Source organism: Mus pahari, chromosome 3 (genome assembly GCF_900095145.1).
Source record: "Mus pahari chromosome 3, PAHARI_EIJ_v1.1, whole genome shotgun sequence".
Classification (NCBI taxonomy): domain Eukaryota; kingdom Metazoa; phylum Chordata; class Mammalia; order Rodentia; family Muridae; genus Mus; species Mus pahari.
In genome coordinates, this window is record NC_034592.1 from 150,827,015 (window position 1) to 150,853,199 (window position 26,185).

Genomic DNA, 26,185 nt, shown 5'->3' on the forward strand with positions numbered 1-26,185 from the left:
GGTGGGTGGAGGCAGGAAGGGCTGATTGGGGGAGAGAAGAGGCAAGGATAGATGGATGCATGCATGGATGATGCATGGATGATGCATGGATGCATGGATGATACATAGATGGATGGACAGATGGATGCATGGATAGATAGATGGATGAATGAATAGATGGATGCATAGATAAATGGATGGATGGATGCATGCATGCATGCATGCATAGAAAGATGGATGCATGGATGGACAGACAGATGGATGCATGCATGCATGAATGGATGCGTGCATGCATGGAAAGATAGATGCATGGATTGGACAGATGGATGGGTGCATGATGGACAGATGGATGGGTGCATGGATGGACAGGACTAGGGATAGTGCCAGGTTCTTCTAGTGATTGCCTTTCCTGCACAGGTCCAGGGTACTGATACCTAGTACTTCATAAACTTGGCACCCAGGAGGTAGAAGCAAGGGGAGCAGAAGTTTGTTACTTTCAGCTACACAGTGAGTTCAAGGCCATGCCAGGCTATATGAGACCCTGTCTCAAACAAACAAACAAACAAAACAGATGGACAGAAGGAGAGAGATATGGGGAAGAGAGAAGGGAACATGATGGAGGAAGGGAGGGGCAGATGGACACACAGACCTGTGACTCTGTGTCTGCTGGCAGATCAGAAGGCTTAGGGAGGGGATCACAGGAAGCAGCCTGGGGAAGGTGGCTGAGCCCCAGCTGTCTGCCTGGAAGAGAGTGATGTCTTCACTCTTAGGAGAAGCCAGACAGATGCAGCGCTTGGGCCCTGAGCAGGCCCCGAGCAGGGCCTGGGCTGAAGCTTGTGTGTGGGAAACCCAAGTGTCAATTCACTTAGGAAACCAGGCCTCAGACAGCCCAGCCTGGTCCTTCCCTGGAACACTGGGTAAAGGGAGTGCGCTGAAGTCACTCTGGCCTGCATTTATGACGGTAAGCTAGCATAAAGTGGGTCCTTCCGGGAGCACGGCGCAGTTGGGAAGGTAAGGAATGTCCCTTAGCTTAGGGTCTCCTGGGGATGCTGCCTGAACAGGCTTAACAGATCTGTAGAGGAAGCCACTGGATTCTTACACCAAGCCTCTCTCCTGACCCCACTGGCTTGGCTCATCCCAGGCCAGTATGGCAGTGTCTATTTCCTGCTAACCACTTGCGCGTCTCCCTGTCTGCACTTGAGGACCATTTGAGCGATCTTAAGACAATAACCACATCACACGCTCCACTGAAAACCTCCATCTACTTCCCAGAACCTTAGGGACAAGCACAAACTCCTCCCCTTGGTGCTTATGGGTCCCAGAAGAGATACATCTCATCCTGTTACCCACAATGCCCATCCCCACCACCGCCGGGCTCCCATAACGATCCTCTGGCCTGAGACACTCTTCCTTATAGGGTCTGTGCACCTTTTGTTCCCTCCTGTAAGTCTCTTCTCCAAGCCATCTCTTCTGGAAAGTTTCTGCTCTCACTTTCCAGAGTTGCCAGATTGTACCAACGGAAGTTGGGGTTGCCCAGTCAGACTTCAGACACCAAGTTCTACTTTCTATGAGCATGCATGCTTCTCTCTACACAGCTCCTGGGATGCAGGCACGAGAGCAGCTCACGGTTCGTCCGAGGCTCACAGGAAGCTAGTGTCCTACACGCCGGCCCTGCTGCAAACTCAGGCCCTGCCTGTAAACAAGCCTGAAGTATTCCACCCCCAGGGCAGAAACCTTATCTGTCACGCTGCCCTTGACACATAGTAGGTGCTCAATAAATACACAGAGGTAGCTGTGGAAGCCCTGGAGGCCGAGTGAGTGGCAATCTACGTTGCATAGAGGCTCTGCCTCCCCCTGACCCTTTCTGCAGCCTCTGTCCTCAGAGACGAGAGTCGCAATGTCTATTGACAACTGCAGGCTGCAGGCACCAGGAGCCATGGGAACCAGGAAACTGGGGTTTGGGGCCCTGTCCTCCACTGCTAAGTTCTGTCACCTCAAGGAAGTCTGTGGACCGCTGTGTGACTCAGCACCCCCCATCCGTAGAGGGGGAAGGGAAGGAGCTGCCATCACTCCAGCTCTGCTGGGCCAGGACACCAGAAGTCTGAAGGCTCTCGATGAGAAAAAGGTCCACTGTGCCAAGAGGGACACTTCTAATAGCCAAGCATGCAGCAGGCCCTGCCTTGTAGACTCCATGTGGAGAGGTCAGAACTCCAGAGTACCCCCTGTGTGCCTATACATGCAGTTCTGATCTCCTGTTTATGTTAAAACACCATTGCCCTCATTTTAGAGTTGGGAAAACTGAGTCCCCAGGTATACAGCAGAGGACAAATTGGGGATTTTGATAGACACTCCAGAGCCATTGCCCTGCAGGGCTGCAGGGCAGCTGGCTCACTAGGGCTGTTGGCACCAGGTCTCCCACCCCTCCTTTATCATGTATTTTCCATTTTTGATGGTTTTGGACAGGGGGCCTAGAGCTTGCTTTGTAGCTAAGGGTGACCTTGATCTTCTGATTTCACCACCTCTACCTTCTAAGTAAGGGCTGGCATTACAGTTTGGCATCCAGTACGATGCCCAGATTAGCAATTAGCCAATGCTGGAGATAGAACCCAGGGCTTCACGTGTGCTAGGCAAGCCCTCCTCCAGCCCACATCCAGTCCCCTCTTCACAAGCACTGGGGTGAGCAGCAGACACCACCACGCCTGGCTCTGCCGATTCCTATGGGTGCGAACACTCTGACTCAAGTTAACCAGGAAACTTCTTCCTGCGTGGCCTCTTCCCAGAATTCCACAGGGTCTGGGGATAAGCTTTGAGGACGTACTTCCTCCAAGAAAGTGGTCCGGGGGTACGGTGGAGGTGGGAGAAGCGATGGCTTGAGAACCTCAGGAGACTGAGCTGTGCAAAGAGGCTGGGTACACACACAGCTATCTGAAAATAGTGTGTTTTCTGTCTCCAGCGGGGCCTCAGAACAGCTGTCTGGCCTCTGTCTTTGGAGCCAGTTGAGAGAGGGTATGGCATGGTGGCCTCCAGTGAGTCACCGAGGGCAAAGGTCCCCTGAATCTTAGTCATGCCATTCAGCCTGGGGTCAGTACTGTTCAGAGAAGTCCCACCCCCACCTCCAGGCCCTAGGAAGCCACACCCCAGATGAGAGAGAAGCAGGTGCAGGAGGGGGCGTTGGGAAGGTAGGTACCTCAGATTCTCTTATCAGGAACACTCATGGAAGAATACTTGCTGAGCAAAAACGTTTCAAAATGTATTTTAAGCGCATACATGATTCTATTTATTAAACAAAGCCCAAAAGTGATATAGCCTTTGGGAACCTGGGAATAATAAAGTGAGTCACGGCTGGCCTCAGTGACTCAGTGGGAAAAAGGGAATTCCACCACCCACGCCTCCTCTTGAAAAAAAAAAAATCAATTTGCCTTCCCGACAGGTGATGGGAGCCTCTGCCATCAGACCGAGCCAAGAAAACCATCCAACAAAACAAGAAACCCGCTTCAAAAACTTTTAGTTGTAGAGCTGAGTAATTTGATGTGGGCCTGTGTCCAGCCTACGCCCCCGCGGGACACCGAGAGCCCGGGAGTGGCTTGGCCAGGGCCAGGGGCCTGAATTAAGAAGGACTTACCAGCTGAAGAATTCCAAAACCCTGTGTCACATGGAGGAACCTTCCAAAACACTGGATCACGCCAGCCTCAGGAGTCGCCTGGAGCCATGGTAACCCTGTCTCCTCAACCACACGGCTTGTGTTTTTGTCTCCTTAGATTTTTTCCTGTTTTGCAATGTTTTGCTGGGACCCCCGACTCTGCTCAGGGCCAGGGGCCAGGGGCCAGGGTTCCCAGCGAGGGCAGGACAGCCTGGCCTCCCAGCCTGACCTTCCCTGGAAGGCTATGCATCTTTTATTTTGCAGAACACACAGGAACAGAACTATCCCCTTGACTTCTCTTTAACATGACAAGAGAAATCACGCCAGAGATCAGGAAAATGATATCCTGGGGTTCCAGATCTTTCCCCGGTTGGAGGGGCTAACCCAGGGTCCCGGGTTGATATCTTTGAACCTCAACTTGTCTGTAAAATGGGGATAATACAGCCGCTTCTCATGGAGGGAGGGACAATGAAGGGGGAACACCGCTTTCCTTCAGCATGACACATGCACACTTAGTACGCACAGAGACAATTCTATAATTGTGAGTGCAGCAGCAAACAGCATATCCCTGCTCCCAAGGAACGGACAGTCTAGTATGGGAACCAGAGGACCCAAGAGAGAGCAGACGGACAGGTGAAACACTGAGTGTCACCTGGAGAATAAAGCGTGGGAAAGGGACAGGAGAAGGTGACATTGGGCTGGGGGATTGAGCCATGAGCCTTGGAACACGAACACCTCTCAGGGAGAAGGGCTTCCGAGTAAGAGGAGACACAGTGTGCGAGGGAACAAGGGCAGAATGTTACAGAGCCAGCAGCACAAGCGAAGATCCTGGGGCAGGAAGGAGCACGGAGCATCTGAAGACAGAGCCAGGAGGGTTTCTCTGCAGCCGGGAAAGCCAGGGGGAGAGACGGTCAGCTGAGATCAGAGGGATGGGCAAAGGCCGAGTCTCACAGGTCCCTGCAGGTCCTACAAAGAATTAAAAATAGGACCGAAACTCATAATAATCCTTATTATGAATGCTACTATAAATAGAACCGCACTTTCCAAAACACGGGGTTCTCCTAACTGCAGGCACCCTGCAGCCCCCCGCCTGGCTGTTTTTCCACCTCCTCAGCTGGTCCTCCTGATGGGGAGGAAAGTGCCAAGCCCGTTTCAGTGGACAGCTATAAAAAGCCTGCTGAGGCTCCCTCCCGGTGCCGATGACCAAACTCTGGGGCTAAGATTAGCTTGAAGCTGTCACCTTTCCTAATGGGAACAGCAGCTGGGATTCCCCTGCCTTGGAAAACTTTGGCCACCCCACCCTACATGCAGCGCCTCCTGGCCAAGTGTCCATGGAGATAGACACAGGACCGGTTTTGGAAAAACCAACTTTAGCTACAAGGATCCCCCTGCAGGAGGTAAACCCTCGGGTCAAAAGAGCAGACTCGGTGCCTTGCAAACATCAAAGTTCCCCATCAGGGCTGAGAGGCACCACATGCCCATCTCAGGGAAGCCCACTTCGGGGGGGGGGGGGAAGCGGGGGATGCTCGGGAAGCCTCAGAAGCCTCCCTGGTCCCCGAGATCCTGGAACTGATGGGAAAGGCTCTCCTCCAGTGAAACAGACACCGTAACCAGCAATTCAGCAGAACTCAGGGTTCTCCACCACCACTACAGCGTGGTTCAAATCTATGCTTTGAAGAAGGGAAGGACCTTAGAGCAAACCAACCCTGGTCTGGGCTTTCATAGAGCCGGAGACAGACTGCCTGGACTCGAGTCTCATCCCTACCATGTACCAGCTGTGTGACCTTCAGCAAGTTGTCTAACCTCTCTGTGCTTAGAGTCTCAGCTCTAGAATTTGGGGGGAAAGGAGCTCATCTGGAGGCCTATCAGACTGTTTTAACCTAAGCAAATGCTTAGAACAGAGCAGAGGAGTCATTGCTCTTGACCATTTCCTGGCTTTCTGGGTGAACTCTCTTTGTTCTTCTATGGAGGAATGCAATGGTAACAAAAGGAAAGAAAGGGTTTATTCAGCTCCCCATTGTGGGTCAGAGTCCATCATTCCATGAAGTGTCAGGAGCTTGGAGCAGCTGGTCGTCTAACATCCATAATCAAGAACAGAAATAAATGAGTGCGTTCATGCTGCCTGTTTGCTTCTTATAGGCAGGTGGCTTTTTTTTTTTTTCCACTCCTGGGCCTAGGGAATGGTGCCACCCATGGTGGGCTGTATCTTCCCACATCAAGACAATTCTCTATGCATAGACCTATCAACCTGATCTAGACAATTCCTCATTAAAACTCCCTTCCCAGGTGATTACAGGTTGTGACAAGTTGGCATTAAAAACTTAACCACCATATAATTTAACCTCAGAGCCTGGGCTTAGGGCCATGCAGCTGACAGCCCCACCCCTATCTCCTACGCTTGTCCAAACCCACACACAGACAACACGTGCCTCCTACAAGCCATGTGGCCAGAGCTCTGAGGACAGACCCAAGTGTTCAATAACCACAAGCTGTGATCTCAAGGCCCATGACTCCCATACGCCCCAAGTCCAGGGGCAGGACTAGGGTTCTAGTTCGCAGAGGGAGGCAAAACCACAGGCCGAGGTTACATACTGTCTATAGGTGAGGGCCCTGGCCTTGACCATCAGCTTGAGGATGCTGAGTTTGATGGGACAAATGCTTGTTCCCACAGGTTCACTTGACTTAGCGAGGTTAAACGGTTCTCATGTTGAGGCCATGGTGCAGATGGTTCTGGAAACCAAGAGGGCTGCACAGCAGCCAACATTCAACAAGCAGTTCATCAAAGCTACTGACCAAGACACCCGGAGCTGTCTGGCAGCCCCCAGCAGGAGGGCCTCAGTGGGCTCTGCCCTCCCATCTTTCTTAGACATTCCTTCCTGTCAATACCCTGTCACCTTGGCCATGAGTGATAAATGTGTTTATCTCATTAGTTTGATGCTTTAAAGTCATGTCTGTCTGGACATGCCTGAGGACAGCATCCTCATCCTGGAGAGGGCACTGTATCCTGCACATCCATGGTCCGTGTTAATCACACACAAGCATCCGCCAAGGAGGCGCCCCGTCTCTTCACCATGTGGTGACGGTTAATAGTATCAACTTGACGAGATCTAAAATCAACTCTGGGTGTGCCTGTGAGAAGTGATCTAGATGAGGTTGACTGAGGTAGGGAGACTCACCCTAACTGCCTGACCAAATTTAAAACAAAACAAAACAAAACAAAACAAAACAAAACAAAACAAAAAAACCCCAGAGCTGAACACTTGCCTTCTGGATTCTCTGCCTCTTGATTTCAGATGCAGTATGGCCAGCTGCCTTGTGACAGGCTGGACCCTTGAATCGGGAGCCAAAGCGAGGCCTTCTCGGTTGTTTCTATCCATCAGGCAGCGGGAAATGGGACCAACATGCATGCCCAGACCAAACAGAACCGTGTCGCTAGCTAGATGTCACAGTCTCAACAGAAAGGAACTGGCTTAATAGTGCATGGCAGCGCCCGACAGTGGGATGCACCACATCCGCTGACAGCCAGGTTCTGGGGAACGATGAAGCATCCGCACAAACGTTTGTGCAGTGAGAAAGTGCAGTTGAACATGCAGACACAAAAATGTTTCCTTGTAAGCACAGAGATTCATCCAACAGAGTCCAGCGGGTAGTGGCTCAGCCCCTGCCTCCCACCTGTTCCCTGCTCAGCACAAGCTCTCCAGGCAGAAGTCAGAGACGCTGGGAACACGCTCTGCTCACAGAAGGCCCACCCACCACTCTTATCCAGCAACAGTGTCAACTGGGTCTCAGAAAGGACATGGCCATAAGCCCCTCCCATGTGGGGACAGACTATGATATCAATTTTACTTTCAGTTCCTGCCCCAGTGTGTCTCCGGTGCCCAGTGTCACCCCACCCCCAGTGTGTCTCTGGTGCCCACTGTCACCCCACCCCCAGGGTCACAGATCCCTCAGATGCCCACACCCATAGCTCAGACCTCAGGCTTCTCACAGAATTTGCTCTGCCGTCTCCCTGCTGCTGTGACAGCAATGGGACTTTCCAGCACCTGCCTGCTGCTCTCCCTGTCCCCACTGGAGGCCATACTGTGAGTCATCTAGCTACAAGATTCTAACAGAGACCTCTGCACGTTGCTAGATTCTCTCTGCTGCTCACTCCTAGATCTCTTGCCTTTGAAAGATGAGACCCTGGCTTATCTAAGGATGTCCAGAGCTCATCAGACCCAACACTCACATTTCCAAAAGTGGACCCACAGCCCAGCTTAGCCTCTTCCCCACTGCTTCTCCTATGCAACAAACCTCAGTGACAAAGTACCCATCTCAGAATGACCTCGACACCCGAGTGCCTGCCTCCGAGCTGCAAAGCACCCAGTTTCTCCTTTTAATAATAGGAAAAGGTATTTTTTTTTAAAAAAAAATGTTTTCCTACATGAAGAAAAACAAATTATCAAGACAAAGGCAAGGTTGATGAAGGAGGATGAGCTTCATCTCCATAGAAACATCCAAGGACCAATCTGAGTATGTCACCCTCATCAACAGTGATTTATGTGACTGTGGGTCACCGTGGGGTGAGCCAGAAGAGCGGGAAGTTACCCAACAGGCTGGAGTGTGGTGCGGTGCTCACTTCTGTCTGGCTCAGAGAACGGAGAGAAAGTGAGAAAGCCACTGACCTGTCGTCTTCTCCATGAACACAACCTTGGACTCCGCTGTGAAGTTCTGGCCCGTGAGGATCATCTGCTGGCCTCCGTAGACCAGGCAGCTGTCCATGTCTTGTCTCTCCACCATGGGCAGCTCGTGGGCAGAGCGCTGAGCTGAAGGCAGGAGGAAGAGAGACAGCATGAACCAGTGAAATCCAGAGCTGCGGCAGAGAGGTAGGAATGGAGACCCAAGTGGGCATCTCTAAACATCACAGCCTGGGACAAGCCGCCAGCCTCGCACGCCAGTTTGCTTCGGTAGCTTTCAGACATCATCACACCCGGAGGAAGTTAAAATCCAGAAATCTGAGTTTGCTACAGACTTATCTGTGAGCTTCTCACTCTCAACCCTTGCTAGGCTTGCATTGTCTACAGTTTGAATTTTGGAAGTTGAAGTTTTTCTTATGTTACTTAACGCTAGTATCTTTTAGGCTAAAACTATTTTCTATTTAAGAAGAGACGAACTTCCAGTTTCTCTTTTGAAACATCGTCCCTATAAGCAACGGGTTTTTTCGTCCTTTCCCCCCAGCGCTATTTTAGAAGCTGGCCAAGAGGAAAGAGAATGTGAGAATGTAGAATAAAAGGATTTTCCTTGGATGGTATAAAGAAGCCAGGTTCAAGAGCGTTGGGGTTTTTGTTTTTCTCAAGACTTGTTTTTCCTTGGTGATTAGAATCAGGGTTTGCTCTGTGGTGGTGAAGGTGTATTCCTGTAACCAAAGGTCTTTGCTGGAAACTTCTTGCTGATTTGTACATATGGAAGTTTCTCTGGCAGTAAATTAAGAGTTAATAAACTTCATTAATAAATCATTTGTCAGGAAAAAAAGAAAAGAAAAAAGAATCCAGGAGGGGCAGAAACAGGACGGACAGGGTCTTCATTCTCCTTTGTGGGGGGACTAGTTGACCCCCTCATGAAGGTCTCCACTGCTCACATTGCTTCTTCTTACACTCTTCAACCCAGACTCATAGCCCCACATGAGCTTAGGGCACACCCAGCAGAAGTTTGTGGGTGATTCTGATCATAAGCCGTATACTCCAGGATCTGCCCCCACGACTTCATTTTCACTGTGTTAATTTCTAGAATGTCTAAATATTCTCTCTCTCCCTGTCTTCTCCTCTCAGATAGATAGATAAATGGAAGACAGATAGATGGCTAGATAGCGTGTGTACCCAGACAGACAGATAGATGGATAGATAGCGTGTGTACCCAGACAGACAGATAGATGGATAGATAGCGTGTACCCGTTGTGTATCTGCCTGAGGGTGGAACCTAGGTCCTCAGGCATGCTGGGTAAGCACTGTACCCCCAAGCACTAGCCCTTGCTACCTCTGAGGCAAACTACCACCTTTGAGCTTCTGAGTAATCCTGGGCTCTGCCAGCCACCCTATGTGAGCGGCCCCTCCCTCACCACCCCGGGTCCTATTTAACCTGCCCTCCTTTGGGAGGTTCCCTGGGCCACACTGCCACTTCCTTGCCCCCACCCCACTTTCTCCCATCCTCCCTCCTGCTTAGCCCTTCTCTGGAGAAAGGCTCACTTTGGGACACGCTATGCAGAAGAGCTGTCCTCGGCCCCAGGAGAGAGGTCCTAGAGGTGGGTGAGAGTGGCAAGACTGGACTTCCTTATCTCTGCTGTCTATCCACAAGGAATGAAAGTTGGGCGGGACGATCTACGGACGGGTCCCCGCCTGGTTGAAATGGGAACCCTCGGAAGCAGCAGGCCTAGCACCCAGAGTCACCTCCCAACCCTACGTGGAAGTCGGGCGGCAGGAGACGACGAATAGAGGCAGGTGGGTCAGCAGCCACAGAGGGAGGCTAGCTGCAGCCAGGCCCCTCCCACTCCCCTAGGCCCCTCCCTCCCTCCTCAGCCCCGCCTTCCTGGTGAGTCAGCTTGAGCTCCTGGCTCTTGTAGAGCTGAGGGCTGGGCAGAGGGCCAGGTCTTTCCATGCCAGGGCCCCTGGACCTCCCCATCCGGGAGCTGGGAGCCAGCCGGGAGCCTGAGCAGCGCAGCGGCCGCGTGAGGCCCAAACTTAACCATTTCCTTCCATGTCGGGCACACATCACCCTATTCCTCTGTCCCCAGGGCTGGGGGAGGGGCGGCATACTGGTCAGCAGGGGCACTTAGGGACTCCTCAGGCTTCCACAGTGGGTTGCCCAGCCCCACGGTCCTGATGCTGTCTGCTCAGAGCAACAGCACATCCCACCACCTGTGGACTCCAGGATGTGCAGAGGGGCTAGGGATAAAACTGCTAATTCCTCCCACATGAGCATGTCATTAAGCCTGTCTTTTCAGCGTGGGAGCCCCTTGGCTTTCTAATTGAACCACTGCTAAGGCAGTTTTACTAGCAGTGAAAACAGCAGCTACAGACCCGGCTTTTCAGCATTGCCTTTGATGAAGCCGGGGTGGAGGGCTAGGGGCTGCTGGCGCTGGAGATGCCACCCCTCCCATTTTACAGGTGGAAAACCTGAGTCATGGCTACTGGGGAGACCAGCCAAGGGTTTGCAGCCAGCCAGGGGTGGGGGTGGGGCGGCAGGGCGGGGCCAGGCCGGGCAAGCTCTCTGAGGGGTGGGAGCCTGCTGTGAATCACGAAGCACTGCTCAAATGCATGAATGCACGAACCTGGGGCAGCCTCCTCTCCCAGCCACCTGGGTACAACTGCCTGCTACCTTTCTTCCCCAAGGGGATGGAGTTTTCAATAAAAGTGTAAGGAGAGCAAGCCAGCTTCCTAGAAGCCTCTGTGTCACTGGAGACCTGTGACCAAACCTTCTCGTGAGTGTCTGGCTCCTCCCCGGCCCCTGCCCGACACCCCATTGGACTTCTAAAATAGAGACTCTCAGCCTCCATCCATGTCTCCTGTTTCAGGGCTGAACCATTCTTTACTTTGGGGTCATGCCATGTGCTACTTTAGTATTCCATGGCACCCCAAATCTCTCCTGTCATCCCACTGGATGCCAGCTGTACTCTGCCTACCAGCTGCAACATCCCAAAATATGCGCAGACAGGGCTGCTGTCTCCTGGAGAAGGAGGAACACAAGGTCACTCCTGGCTAAGAGTAACAGTTGTAGAGATTCTGACTTAAAGTATCTGAGGGTAGGACCCAACTGCCATTATTTAGTATCCTAATGATCCCAGATGGCCACAATCAGCATAATGTTTGGTATGTTGCTGTGGGGGACAGTCCTGCATCTGAGAGTCTCCTCTGTGCCATGGAAACAGTGCCTACTTCCCAGGTAAGCTTCATACAGACCATATGTGCACAATAGATATGGTTAGAACACAGCTGGCAAACTATCTCATCTCAACCAAAATATCCAGGGTGGGTACATGAGTGTACAAAGAGTGGTATGCCCATTCGGAATCTTATTCAGCCAGGAAAAAGGAGCAAAGAGCTGACACCTTGCTCTTTCATTCTATATAAAAGGAATCAGGCACAAAAAGGCAAATTTAGTGTGATTGGAAACATGCAGCCTGTGGCGGTAAATGATAAGCTCTCAGTGAGCTGTCGGGTGCACTACTGTCCACTATTTGGCACAGTGAGTCCCTGTAGGGGGTGGGCAACGATGCCCAGTGCATGCTAGGCATGCAGGAATGGTCAGAGTTGAGCTCAGCACAGGCTCAGGGTGCTGCTTCCTATAACGCCAATGTGCCCTTGTCTACCAATGGTCTCTGAGGTTTGTCAGTGGCTCCCGAGCCCCGAAGGCAGGTTTGCTTGGTCTCAGAATCTGCAGCTGCATCAGGCTGAGGCGCTGCTTGGTAAAAGTCCAGAGAAGCCCAGCTACTCCCTGGGACCCCTGTATCTGCGTGCCATAGGCAGAGGCCAGAGGTGGACAGTCTATCCTTACTCACGTGTGGCTTATCACACATGGTTCAGGGCTCAGTTCCACGTGGCAGAGGCCACCTGAGGCCGGGGAAACTCCTCCCGGTCCTTGGAGAACCCCTTAGCGAAGCAAAGCGATCCAATTAGCCTCCGAGAGAGGAACTGAACAGAGGTGAGTGGCAGCTAGAGCAACCCCCCCCCCACAACCCCCGGGACCCACAGAACTGCCTGATGCAACTTCCACCAGCTGCTACTGCTAATTGGAGCAGCAATGTCGGCCCTCAGAGGGCTATCAGGAAGCCCCTGGCTCTCCTGGGCTTTCTCCCACAGCTCCCCTAAGTCCCCAAAGCTCCCATCAGCTACTCAGAGATTCCAGGCCGTCCAAACCTTCCTATCTACAGTTCTCTAAGCAAACCCTGCCTGGGTTCAAATCCATCCTTGGGAGTGGGCAGAAGCTTGGCGACACACCAGACCCGGGCTCCGACTTAAGCTTCCAGGTGGCCCCAAGGCTCTCCATGCTGCTCCTGCCCGGTTTCTGGCACCTCATAAATTGTCTCGGGGTCCCACAGTTTTACAAGCTCTGAATCCACCGGGAGTGGCGGCTCACTTTTCCAGCAGCGGGCACTTCAGAGACTTTGAGGGGAACCTCACGGGTCCTTCCCCACGCCAACAGGGCTGAGCGGCCAAGACCGGACTCTGCCTGGGAGCCTCTGGAGGGACACAGGAGAGGCTGGCTGGAAGGTGACTCTGCAGAGCCAGGATTCTGTCAGTGTGGGACAATTACTGCCACAGGGTCCTGGCAGGTCGTGTGTGTGTGTGTGTGTGTGTGTGTGTGTGTGTGTGTGTGTGTTATTGTGTGATGCACAGAGCACTAAGGAGCCAGGGGCCTTTGTCAACATCATGAGAATGATGCAGTGAGCTGACACAACTCCAAGTCTAGCTCCAGGGTATCCAGCACTGGGTCTCAGCCGATGGTCCTACACGTGTTAGCTGCATTTACTTTTATTGCTAAATGTCATTGAGCCCAAAGAACAGGAATTACTCCCACTCCAGAGTTGAGGACGTTGCATCAAGGGACACACTTGAAAGCTTGTGGGTATCGGGGGCAGATGAGAAGGATCTGGACCCAGAGTCAAGGACTCAGCTACCGGGATAAGGGTCCCATGGGAAGCTGCTAGCCAGCACAGGCCAGAGGTGATTTCTGCCTCCTTAGTGGTGACCTACTGACCCACACTGGCCTCCTCTGACTGTGGGACCCCAGGGTCCTGACTTGGAATGGCAGTCTGTCACAGAAAATCCAAGCTGGGCCTGAAGGAGCTAACCAGCACCAGACTCGCCGTGACCACTCACTGGAGGCTCTCCTATAGTGGGGACTGTCCATGTGCCCACTAGGGAGTTGGTGTCACCACATGGCCTTGGAGGCCTTGGCTTCCTCATGGAAAAAGGGGGACAGCACATACCCTGCAGGGAGGTTCCTATCCCTGGCATCTCGTCCGCATGGCACCGGGTCCAGACTATACTCTTTTTTTTTTTTTCTTTTTTTCCTTTCCTGGCCTGACCTTCCTTAATTTTCTCCTTCCAATGCCATGGGCATTCTCAACCATCTTTATTTAAATAGAGGCTGCATGAACCTCTCCAATGGATCCCATGATCAGCGAAGGGTCCAGATTGCCGAGAGAGAGAGAGAGAGAGAGAGAGAGAGAGAGAGAGAGAGAGCGAGCACAGAGAGAGAGAGAGCGCAGAGAGAGACAGAGAGAGAGCGCAGAGAGAGAGAGAGCGAGAGAAAGAGAGAGAGAGAGAGAGAGAGAGAGAGAGAGAGAGANGAGAGAAAGAGAGAGAGAGAGAGAGAGAGAGAGAGAGAGAGAGAGAGAGAGAGAGAGAGAGAGCGCACTGAGCCTTTGGGCCTTTCCTTACGTGAGCTAGGACTGCAGTAAGCAGCTGGTCATCCTGAACCGCAGTCTTGGAGGGGGTGGACTCTGAGGATCGGGCCTGCCTGGGTCACTGGTGCATGTCAGTGCTCAGCAAATATATCCCAGTGTTTCTGGATGAGAAGGCAAGGGACCCACCAGGGGATGAGGCCAGCGAGGGGCTGGCACGGGCAAGCCCATGAGCACACTGTGTGCACTCCATCAAGGGCAGTTCTGCCTGCCTCTTCCCAGGTGGCTGGATCGGGAAAGGTCCAGCTAGGGGAGAGGGGGACGGTCCACCAGCAGGAAAGCTACCTGGGTCCGTGCTCCCAGCAGAGCAGTCCCCTTGGCAAGTTTTGCCCGACTGCTCTCTCCTCCCCCTGACTGGTAGCCTTGCTCCCTCCTGAGTGGTAGGGTGTGTGGCCCATTGTGCTCCCCTGTGGCACCTTGTGTTTGCTTAGGGCTCACACGCACCTGCCGCTTCCCAGGCTACGGGCTCCCTGTGATGAAGTGCTAACAGCCAGGGGCAGGGCAAGTCTGCTCTGTAGTGCCACAGGGACTGTCACAGGTGACCTGTCCACTCTGGACCATCATAGTGGGAGAGAGGGCTACAGCTGTGAGCACAGTCATGCTATTATGTGACACACATGTACTTAACCACAGACCGGCAAGTGGGGTACTGGAACTACTCCTATTTTATAGATAGGGAAACTGAGGCATGGGGCATTAAGTAACTTCCCTGGAACTAAGTGGTTAGTAGGGCTGGATTTGAACCCAAGCCTCTGGATCCAGAACACAGACTCCTAACCACTATTTAAACTCTACTCACTCTCCTGTGGGCCCTGATGTTGTTCAAGGTGGTCTCGGGCCGTGGCTGGCAAGTTTCTTGGGAAGCAGAGGCTGGCACAGGCCTGGGCTGTGTGCCCTCCCCCAGGGTGCAAATTTTATTTATTTATATACAAGGTGTCAAAGAAGATACTCAAGCACCCTGTAATGAAAGATAAAAAGCACAGAAGCAAGAATGTGTGACACCCAAGGACCCAGCAACACCTTCCCTCGGTGTTTACCGGGAAAAAGGAAGGCCTTTGTCCACATAAGAATGCTCACGTCTTTAACCTAACACCCACACCATGGGGCCAATACTCACTGCTGGTAACTAAGCTATTGGGTTCCTACAATTGAACACTGCTCAGCCACACATAAGGGCAAACTGTTGAATCAAGCAACAGGAGGCCCCAAGGTGCACAGCCTGTGCATGCATTCCACCCTACAAAGTCACAGAGCTGGGGACATCCATCGCTGGCAACAGGTAGCAGATCTGTGACTGCCTCTCTCCGGAGCCTGGGAAGAGGGCCTGACAAGGTCAGGTGCTCTGTCTTGGCAGGAATGGTGGTGACAAGGGTGTGTGAAGAGAGAGCGTGTGTGTACATGTACATGTATAAATATTTTTATGTGTGCATATGTATACCTGTAAATGTGTGTATTTATATGTGTATGCACATATACATGAGACATGTATTTAGCCATTCAGCTAAATGGCACCTCTGTGAAGGCTACAGTTTCTTAATTACACCTCAGTGGAAATGTATGTGTCAGAGAGACAAGCCCATAACCCACCTCCCACTCTGCAAAAGAAACCAAGTGAATTCAGATCGTGCCCTGGCGGGCAGGGCCTCCCATACAATTGCTTTAGGCATTTCCTGAAACGTGGTTGTGAGGATGAATCTGCAGGTCTCAGTCAGTCACAGGTGATCGGGAGGTTCCGCACGGCTCTCATGGTACCTGCTGCCAGGACCTGCAGACACCGCCTTTCTGTTTCATGGCCCGCTGGGAAGCCTCGGAAGACATCTTCCCCTCACTTCCTCAATGTCCTAGACCAGTCCAGGTGACAAGCCTGGCAGATACCTGCCCAGCCTGGCCTTGCAGGAGGGACATTAAGGAGTGTGATAGTCAGGAACACTTTCTCCACTGGGAGCCAGTGGGCAAGGACTTAGCCAACCAAGTAAAGGGCAGGGAGGAAGGGAAGAAGGTCACAAGCTCTCTATGCCTTACTTCAGACACATGGCAGACTCCCTAAAAGTCTCTGTTCTAAGACCACACCCTAAATGAAGGCAGTGTATGTATGTGCTTGCATGTGCATATGTGCATGTGTGTGCACGTGTACATGTGTGTGTATACATGTAAATGTGTGTATATGTATACATGTAAATGTGCATATTCATGTATATATATATAAATAATATGTGTATCTATGTATGGATGTGTATATGTGTGTGCACATGTATATGTAAGTAATTATATGTGCATGTGCATATATATACACATGTATACATATAGGTGTATATGTGTATATTGTATTAGGTATATATGTATATGCATGTGCATGAGGGTACATGTGTGCATATGTATAAATATTTGTATATACATGTGTATGTATATGCACATGTGTACATGTGTGCATGTGCTATTATATGTATTTTCACACATGTGTATTAAGTATACATGTCTTCATAGACATGTGTGCATTAGTGTTGTTTGTATGTGTATATGTATATGTGCACATGTTATTTATGTATATTATATATGTGTATATGCTACATGTGTCATTTGTGTGCATACATGTGCTGTTTGTATATATTCATGTAAATATTTGCCTACGTACATGTGGTTTTGACCCACACATGATTCTAGGGTTCAGTCAAGCTTGAGCACCTGCCTGTGTGAAGCAGTCTGCAAACAGGAAGAGCAATGGGAGGAAGACTCCGCCACTGGGAACTGTGAAGCATCTGGGACCACATCAGAGAGGGCTGTGGCCGGACAGTGACCTCCCCACCCCCACCCCAGCTGCGCCTGACACCCGGAAGGGGCGAGTTCAGAAGTAAGGTCTTTGCATACATGAGCAGGGAAAGACGGATGAGATTGTGTCCAGGGCTGGAGCGGGGCCTAAGTCCTCACCCATGGCAGAGCTGAGGGGGGGACACAGCAGCAGAGATAGAGGACAGGACCCCAAAGAGACAAGGCAGAAACCTGAGCCATGCAAACACACAGAGGAACACAGGAGAGATGTAGACGAGCTGCCGCCATCTAACCCAGCAGCTACCTCACGACAGGCGTCTGCCCCACATCAAGGGACATGCATGCCTGAGATTTAAGCTGCTGCATGGCACCTGCTCAGAGGGCCTAAGGAACTAAGCCCAGGGCGAAGTGACACCTTTCCCCTGCTGCAGAGGAGGCTTGCAGCTGAGACCACTGAGCAGAAGCCTGGGAAAGGGTCCGATGCTGAGAACTACGTGTGCCAGGCCGTGCAGCGGTGAGACAGGAAAACCCACAACAGGCGACATAAGACCACTGTCCAAACAGCCTGTCCCTCAACAAGGCCTAAGAACATGTCATTGTTCCCAAGCCGGGGCACAGGAGGCTCCTTTCCAAAATAAATAAGTTAGCCTTGTCAATACGGATCAGCCTACTCTGTTTTCCTTACCAGCTTACCCTCCCCAGCAGTGTGTCAATTAGACAATAAATATTTACCCGTCACCGTCTGCGTCCACAGGCGTGAGTCACTGTGTACTCACTACCTGCCTACAGGCTATAAACCAAGCCAATCAGCCCAACACAGGCTTGCACAGTCCTACAAGGGTCTAGAATACAATGAAGCAGGCAGTAAAGCCAGCAGACCTGGAAGTGAGGGACAATGGCTGGCCAACCAATGAGAGCGGCTGCACCAGGAGAGAGAGAGAGAGAGAGAGAGAGAGAGAGAGAGAGAGAGAGAGAGAGAGAGAGCGCATTGTAGAAGCCAAAGAAGATATTTCACGGAACTAGAAAATGTGTGATTCCAGCTTTGCTACTACTGAGTAAAACAGTGAATCACTTTACCGAGAAAGGCTGGGTTCCTTATCTGTCAGAAGGAGGAAGATGGGGTGGTGGAGATGGGTGGGGAAGCAGCAGATTTGTAAGGTTCAAAGGACTTCCGAATGCTCTGATAGCCTTGCTGAAGGCACAAGTGGTCCACGGAGGCTCCCAAAGACCTTAGGGTGATGTCAGACAAGGCTTGAGGAGCCCAGAGAACCAGAGAAGACACCTCCTTTGTCCCTAACCTGCAGCTGACCACAGTCCCACATTGAAGGTGATCTGCCCATCTGAAAGAGGAGCCCCATCACACAGAGTCTGTGTTTCCTTCTAGAACAATCCTAAGACAGTAGAACTCAAACAGGATAGGGCAGCTCCTGAGGCCAGAGAACAGGGGGCGAGCATGTGACGATCGCTCTGTGTTCTTCTTCCCTGATGGTAGCTCTTGTTTCCCAACTCTGGGCACAGACTTACTAGCACCCCAGCTTTGCCTGGGTGAGCTGTAAGCTCCCGCTGGCCCTTCCCTGGTCTCCATCAGACCAAGCCTGAGTACTAGCCTTGCAGAGGCCGCCCTCTGTCCTTGCTTCCAGCCCGACCAGGTGGCGGTCAGTTCTTCTGTACTGCATTAGTGCACACGGTCCTGGAGTTTCTCTGTTCATTCATGTCTCACAACTACTGATAAGTGGAGCCTCTCATAGGTTTCGCCTGGCTCTCTGAGTATCTTGAATGTACTGCCATTTTTAATCAGTAGTGCATGTGGATGTTGGGGGTCGGGGGAGAAAGAATCCAGAGCTTCCTGCATGCTAAGGGCAGACTCGATATTTGAGCCATATCTTCCCTGATTGTCATTTTCAAGCCAGAAATTGTTTGAGTTTTTTTTTTCCCCTGTTTAATCTTTTAAAATCAGAATCAGCCATCCAGACCATGTTTCCATGCGATAGCACAGGCTGCTGCTGTCAGCTCACAGCTGCCCACTGAGAAGGACAGAGTAACCTCTGGTCCCCAGTCTCCACAATACCCTACAGTCTCCCCCTGTCCTGCCCACTTCTCTTACTTCTGCCTCCGTCTCAATGACCACTGGGGGAAACGGATATATAAGGGTGAAATGAGCTTTTACCACATCCAGTAAAATAAGGATTGAGATGAACTTGAAAGGAATTTAATGAGAAACATGATTGCAACATAAAGTTACCTTAAAGATAGGCTGAAAGAGGGAGAGACAGTTTCAATCCCTGGAACAGTGTTTACCTTCCCCCCCTCCCTTATTCTTTTTAAAACAATGACTGAACTTTCAAAAATGTAACAGCTATCTACCCCCCCCATCCCTCCCTCCAGGCCTATAATCCCAGCGGCTCAGCGGGCTAAGGCAAGAGAATTAAGAGTTCAAATCTTGCCTGGGCAACTTAGCAAGACCCTCTCTTCCTTTAAAAAGAAAAGTGTTTGTGTAAGTGTCGGAGAGGTAGCTTGGTGGTGGAACACTTGCCTGGCATGTACAAGGTCCTAGGTTCGATCCCCAGTACTTCATATATACACATACGCATGTGTCCACAAGTAAGCTTTGTCATGGCACAAAGACAGCAAAACCCCGCTGAAAATGCCAGGAGCACACAGTGACTGCCTTTGAAGCCTGGCAGAACTTTTCTTTTATACCAGGATCTAAAAACTTTAACTTTACATCCATCTTTGGGGGTGGGGCCTTTATCTTCACTGAACTATAAGCTTTTGGGGTAGAGTTTTACGGCTCTGTGGATGCTGGACACTTGGCATGACCCCTGACCGTGACCCTAGACAGACCTCAGACAGCAGTCAGGGACAGGTGGAAGGCTGGGGTGGAGAGCCACTACTGTCTGCAAGGTTCTGAGGTTCCAGTCCCAGTCTCACTCTTCTGGGCATAGGCATTGGATACTCAGTCTTCTAACCTGTGAAATGGGTATAATGGTCCCAGCCAGTGACCCGGGGTTGCTGTGAGCACATGGCTAGCTGCTTTCCACAGCATTTGCAGAATCACAGGTCAAAGCCAATGCCATACCATTGTGAAGCTCATTAAGGGGAAGAGAGGACACAAGGAAGGAACAGGATGTGTGCTCCAGGAGCTGACTGCAAATGTGTCACACTTCTGAAGGCCAACACCAAATTTAAATTTGTCACTTCTTCTAAACAAAGCCATCAACCTCTCTTAGCCCCCATCACTTGCCCTATGTTTTATTTCCTGAGAGAAGTCTCCACAAGCAGACAGAAGCAGACATCAAAACCTCTTGGGCACAGTGTCTGCCCTTTGGGTCACCACAGACCGGTGGATTCCTGCAGGTCACCTGCCCAGGGTGGATGCTCACATGTGTCCCCTCCCCCAGCCCTGACTTACAGCACTCGATGGGGTTGGACGCAGCCTGCAGGGAGACGATGCGCCCACTGGGCTCCGGGACGTGCACGCGGAAAACCAGGCGCACACGCGTGTTCTTCCTGCCGATGTCCGTCTCGCCCTTCCGCAGCTCAATGTCAGCATTTCGGAGCTTCAGGATGCCTGCACAGTCAATGCTACACACAAGAGAGGCCAGGCCATGAGAACCATCTCACGGCACAGAAAAAAATACCCACAAACCTGCCTAAAGTGGTCAAGCAAAGGACTCCAGCCACAGTGTGTGTGTGTGTGGGAGGGGGAGGGGACTGCAATGTCTCCCTGAGCATTACAACCTGAAGGGTATACCAAGATGCTGAAAGAAAGAAAGAAAGAAAGAAAGAAAGAAAGAAAGAAAGAAAGAAAGAAAGAAAGAAAGAAAGAAAGAAAGAAAGAAAGAAAGAAAGAGGAAGGAAGGAAGGAAGAGAAAGAGAGAGAAGGAAAGAGAGAAAAGAAGGAAGGAAAGAAAGGGAAGGAAGGAAGGAAGGAAGGAAGNAGAGAAGGAAAGAGAGAAAAGAAGGAAGGAAAGAAAGGGAAGGAAGGAAGGAAGGAAGGAAGGAAGGAAGGAAGGAGAGAGAAAAAGAAGAGAGAGAGAGAGAGAGAGAGAGAGAGAGAGAGAGAGAGAGAGAGGTTTCACAGAGCACTTGGACGATCTCCTGAGTGGAGATTACTTCTCTGAGGAAAATGTTCATCTCAATGCCTCTATTCTCAAAAGCACCAGCAAAACTCAAGAAGGGCAGCTGGTAGAACTGGCCAGGGCTATTCCACTAATATCAGAATATCTCGGTCTTGAGTTTAACAAACAAGTTACAATTGACCATCTCTCAGAGGACTCTGGCATGAGACAGAGAAGAGAGAAAGCAAATATGAACCCCAGCACTGGGGGCATCACAACCAGTGCCCCCGAGTTCTCGTACCCTCCCTCCCAGAGCCTCTCTGTAAGCCCGAGTTCATGTCCTCAGAGAAGGCTCTGTGACGCTGACATGTGTGTGCCATGTGGCCAGCTTAGCCATAGGTGTAAGTGCCACAGGAGTGGCCTTCTGTGTTGTCACTGACATTTTTCTTTAGGTCCCACTGATGTTTGATTGATTGATTGATTGATTGAGACCAGATCTCATCTAGTCCATGCTAGCCTGGGACTCAATATGTAGCTAAAGATAGTTTGAACTCCAGATCTTCCTGCCTCCATCCACATCCCCAAATGCTAGGACTGCAGGTGTGGGCCGCCATGCCAGGCTTTCAAATAACACTTCTTAAATAGAAAAATCAGACAGGTGCTCCAAGACCGGGCAGTGGCAGCAATGGCTGTTGTGGTCTCCTCTTAGAGATCCCCTCAACCCTATCACTCAGGCCCTGCTCACTTTCCCAAGAAGCCCCCACCGCTGCCCAGCCTTACGTGGCTCTCATGTTGTTCTTTGGCTCCAGGGGGATCTCCAGGACCTTGGTGTTGCCCACAATCTTCTCATAGCTAGTGGTGGTAACCGTTTTTCCGGTGATCCTGTGTACTTGGTAGAAGGCGTGCGGCTTAAGGATCCTCTCATCTGCTGTCCCAATGAAGATCTGAAGCCCCAGGGGCTTGTTCTCCATGTAGCCGTGGAGCTGAGGAAGGAAACATGATCTTTACTATGCAGGGTATAACTGCTGTAGTCTGACCACTGCTGATGCTTGGTGTCCAACAAGAAGAGACTGTTTAAATAAGTTACAGGGGACCTCCTCTAAAACGGATGCTCAGGGGTCAGAGAGAGGGATCGATAGGTGAGGGCACTGGCTGCTCTTGCAGAGGACTCGGGTTTGATTCCCAGTTCCACACGGAGGCTCAGAACCATCTGTGATGCCAGGTCCAGGGTATCCTATCCCTTCTTCTGGCCTGTGCGGGCACCAGGTATGTGTATGGCACACAGACATACACACAGGTAAAATACTCATAGGTGCACACCACACACACACACACACACACAAACACACACACTGGGCTTTCAAGCAACCACAAGAGACAATACAAATCAGATCAGTTTGTGGAGAAACTGCTTAGCCACTGGCAAAGAGTCAGGAAAGAGGAGACAGAAAAGAACCTGAAGACATCCTCCTCTACCATGATCCATGGGCAGGTAACAGCAGCTATGGGGTAGGGACTCACGAGGCCACCTCCCTCTTTGAGTATCTGCAGGAAGACAATGGTAATTGGGGAGGGGAGACCTTTCTTCAGTGGTGTAGCTGCTATAAGGTGCCCTACACCATGTAAATAGCATGAATAAGACTCACTGGGTACTCAAAATAAGTAAGCAAATAAATAAAGAGAAATGGAAGTGGGAGGGGCTGAGTGGGAGGAGGGATGGGAGGAGGGGTGAGGGGAAGGGTGGGAGGAGGGGTAGGAGGAGGCAACAAGATGATAAAATGCACTGTGTGGATAAGAGGAGACCATAATGAGACTAATTAGTGCAAGTGATCAACACATGCAGATACAAATGAAACATGTCAGAGAAGAGCGGAACAATGTAAACACGGTGAAAAGAGTAACTCCAGTATGGAGGGAGGGAGGGAGGGAGGGAGGGAGGGAGGGAGAGAGAGAGAGAGAGAGAGAGAGAGAGAGAGAGAGAGAGAGAGAGAAGCCAGACAGTGAGTGATCCTTTGATCCTAGCACCCAGGAGGCAGAGGCAGGCGGGTCTCTTAGTTAAAAGCTAGCTTGGTCTACATAGTAAGTCCCAGGACAGCCGGGGCTACACAGAGAAACCCTGTCTCAAAGGAAAGTGGGGGGAGGTGGAAGGGAGGAGGGACCTGGAGACACACGGCTCTTTTACCAGAGGTCACCAAGGTCACCTGGGAAGGTCTGCAGACAGAACTCACTTTTTACATGGCAATATCCCAGTTAGCAGATTGATTTTATACTTTAAAAAACAAAGAGCAAAGGCCAGGTGTGGTGGCGCACGCCTTTAATCCCAGCACTCAGGAGGCAGAGGCAGGCCGATTTCTAAGTTCGAGGCCAGCCTGGTCTACAAAGTGAGTTCCAGGACAGGCAGGGCTACAAAGAGAAACCCTGTCTTGAAAAACAAAAAACAACAACAACAAAAAAAAAAAAAGAAAAGAAAAGAAAGAAAAACAGTGGTACAATGAATCAAGTCAAAATGAAGGAAGGACCCGAAGAAAGTACTCGTTAACGCTTAGCAGACCAAGCATCAGCCTGTAGGGTATCTACAGACCCTTGAATGTCCACCAGGAAGGTTGCTGAGACTGAGTGCCACCTCCAAAAGCCACCACGCCCAACATGGTGTTACCATCATAAAGAGCTTAGAGTTGCAGCCTGTGAGCACGCACACTCATTTGACAACAGACACACTGTGACCCAGTTATGGCGGTCAATATACAAGCTGGAGATTCCTCCTGCAGGAGGGAGGCGTGCGTGCCCAGGAATGCTTACAAATAAACCAAAGCACGAATGGTGTGGTCCGCAAACACACTGGACGCACGTGGTGGGCTCAGATCACGCCACCCTTAGCGGCAGTTTAAAAAGCAAATGTTCCATGCACTGAACCCAGAAGAAAGTCCAAGATATGTTGTTGGGGGATGGGGAGAGAACCCAGAGAGCTAGCTCAGTGGGTACAGGTACTTGCTGCCAACCCTGATGGTCAGAGATGCTCTCCAGAACCCAGAACCCTCACAGGGTTCCTCTGACCCTCTCATGCAACCTGTGGTTTGTAAAGAAATGTGGTTTTTTTTTAAAAAGGTGAAAAAAGGGCTGAGAGATGGCTCAGCAGTTAAGAGCACTGACTGCTCTTCCAAAGGTCCTGAGTTCAAATCCCAGCAACCATATGATGGTGCACAACCATCTGTAATGAAATCAAAATACCCTCTTCTGGGGTGTCTGAAGACAGCTATAGTGTACTTACATATAATAAATAAATATATAACAAACAAACCACATTTAAAAAAAAAAGGTGAAAAAATGTCAAAACCTACAACTTATAAAACGATATAGGACATTTCTATCTATTTACACATCCACAGATGAAGAAAAAGGGCTATAGAAAGACAGACACCACACAAACCTCGCTGTTACCTCCCCCCAAAACTGTAAGGGAAGAAAAGTAACCCAAGACAGAGGTGACCAAAGAGGATGGTGACTTCATTCCCCATGGTACAAGAGGAATATGTAATTGGGTATACACTAAATAACAAAAGACAATGACACACCCAGGCTCCTCCCACAAGTCCCATAGAACATCAGCAGGGTCCCCTGTCACTTTCTAAGCAAGCAAAAGAATATAGCTCCAGGGCACAGCCTAGAGAGACCCTGCTCAGTAAGGAGCCACCAGTCACACACATGGACTGTCACAGCATACATATGAAAAACACGGCCCGTGCCACCCGAGAATGGAGTCTAATTGAGGGGTTGCCCAGATCTAACTGGCCTGTGGGCATGTCCACAGAGGAAGGTATCTTTTTTGCAAATTGATGTAGGAGGACCCAGCCTCCTATGGGCGTCACCATTCCCTAGGCTGGTGACTGTGGGCTACATAAGAAAGCTGGATGAGCCTAAGCCTAAGCCTAAGCCTGGGAGGTAGCCAGCAAGCCGTGCTTCTCCAAGGCTTCTGCCTCAAGCCTCTGTTTGAGTTCTTGCCGTTTCCTTCCTATTGTGCTTTCCTGTCCTGCTATTTTATCCCAGCGACAGGGTAAAACCAGAAGAGCTTCTGAGTCTCACTCAGCATATTTTAAGTGTCCACTGGCCACATGTGGCTAGCAGCCACCACACTGGCCAGTGTGACTATCAATTTCCATCCATCTTCCCGTAGCATTCTATTGAGTGGTTTAGGGACCTAGGCTCCAGTGCCCCTGCTAGAAGCCACACAGAGACAGGTTGACTATGGGAGCCAAGCTGGAGGATGGCGGGATGGCTGCCTGCGTGCAGGCTGACACCCACAGCAGTGACAGGAGTGGCGGCCTCAGGCAAAGGTGAGATCCAAGTCAAAGCCATTTGTCTGGAGGTCACCCACGGCTCTCTCGGCGGCCCCATCAGACAGAGGGAAGGCCCACGCCGAGAGAAAATTGCTTCTTGTTGTGAGGGCTTTGCGTGGGGACTAAGATAAGTGTGTTTTCTAATTGGCTTCCCTGGTTCATCGGGGGTGATAAACAGGGTGCCGCGGTGCCAGCAGAAAGGCGGGCAGGGCAGCCGTGTTGATGCCAGGCTGCTTCCTCTTCCCGTGACAAGAGCAGAACGGCACAGGGAAGGACACATGGGGAACAGCTGGGCACCCTGTGCTAATCGAATCCAGCCACTCCATTCCCTCGCTTGCTGGCACTCCAAACCAAGCCTCCACTGCCCCTCTTTGGGGCATCTGTCAACACAGCTTGCCTCTTCTGGTCTTTCAGAGAGTAGTTGAGTAATCTTTTAAAAATGCAAATCAGATCCGGCACTCCCTTGCTCACAACCGACCGAGGATGTCCTGTGGCCTCAGACTAAAGTCCCAACTTAGCTGCCACCCGAATTTCCCCAAACCCCCGGCGTCAACCCAGCCTTCTCCCTCCACCCCGCCAGGTTTCTGGTTCCTCCTGTTTCGTCAACACACCCAGCACACTCAGACCTCAGAGCCTTTGCACAAGCCATTGTCTCTGTCCAGATGCGGATTCCCACTGGTTTTCTTTTCCAGATAAACCACACCAGTGATCTATGCTCAGGGCTCTGCCTGCCCTGTGAGAAGCAGCCATCCGATGCCCAGGGATTAGCAGGCAGCTGAAACCACTTGGTTCTCAATAAAAACAGTTTCACAACAAAATTGGCAAATATTAATCGGAAAGGTATGTGCATGCATGTGTGTGTGTGTGTATACGTGTGTGTATATATGTGTATGTATGTGTATATGTGGTTTGTGTATATGTGTCTATGTGTGTGTATGTATGTGGTGTGTGTGTATGTGTGTGTGTG

General features: G+C 51.0%; 1 protein-coding gene across 9 annotated transcripts in view; it reads right to left on the reverse strand.

The window, feature by feature from the left end:
* Nfatc2 (nuclear factor of activated T cells 2) overlaps positions 1-26,185 on the reverse strand; it is a 123,712-nt gene that overhangs the window by 33,939 nt on the left and 63,588 nt on the right. For 5 of the 9 annotated variants that reach the window (XM_021194624.2, XM_021194621.2, XM_021194619.2 and 2 more), the window contains exons 4-6: positions 21,665-21,867; positions 20,236-20,408; positions 8,284-8,424 (exon numbers count right to left, since the gene is read on the reverse strand). In XM_021194624.2, the coding sequence (XP_021050283.1) occupies positions 8,284-8,424; positions 20,236-20,408; positions 21,665-21,867 (517 nt within the window). Of the gene's footprint in view, positions 1-3,232; positions 4,586-8,283; positions 8,425-20,235; positions 20,409-21,664; positions 21,868-26,185 lie in introns of those variants that run through there. The other 4 variants (XM_021194630.1, XM_021194627.1, XM_021194631.1 and 1 more) reach the window with 1 other exon arrangement.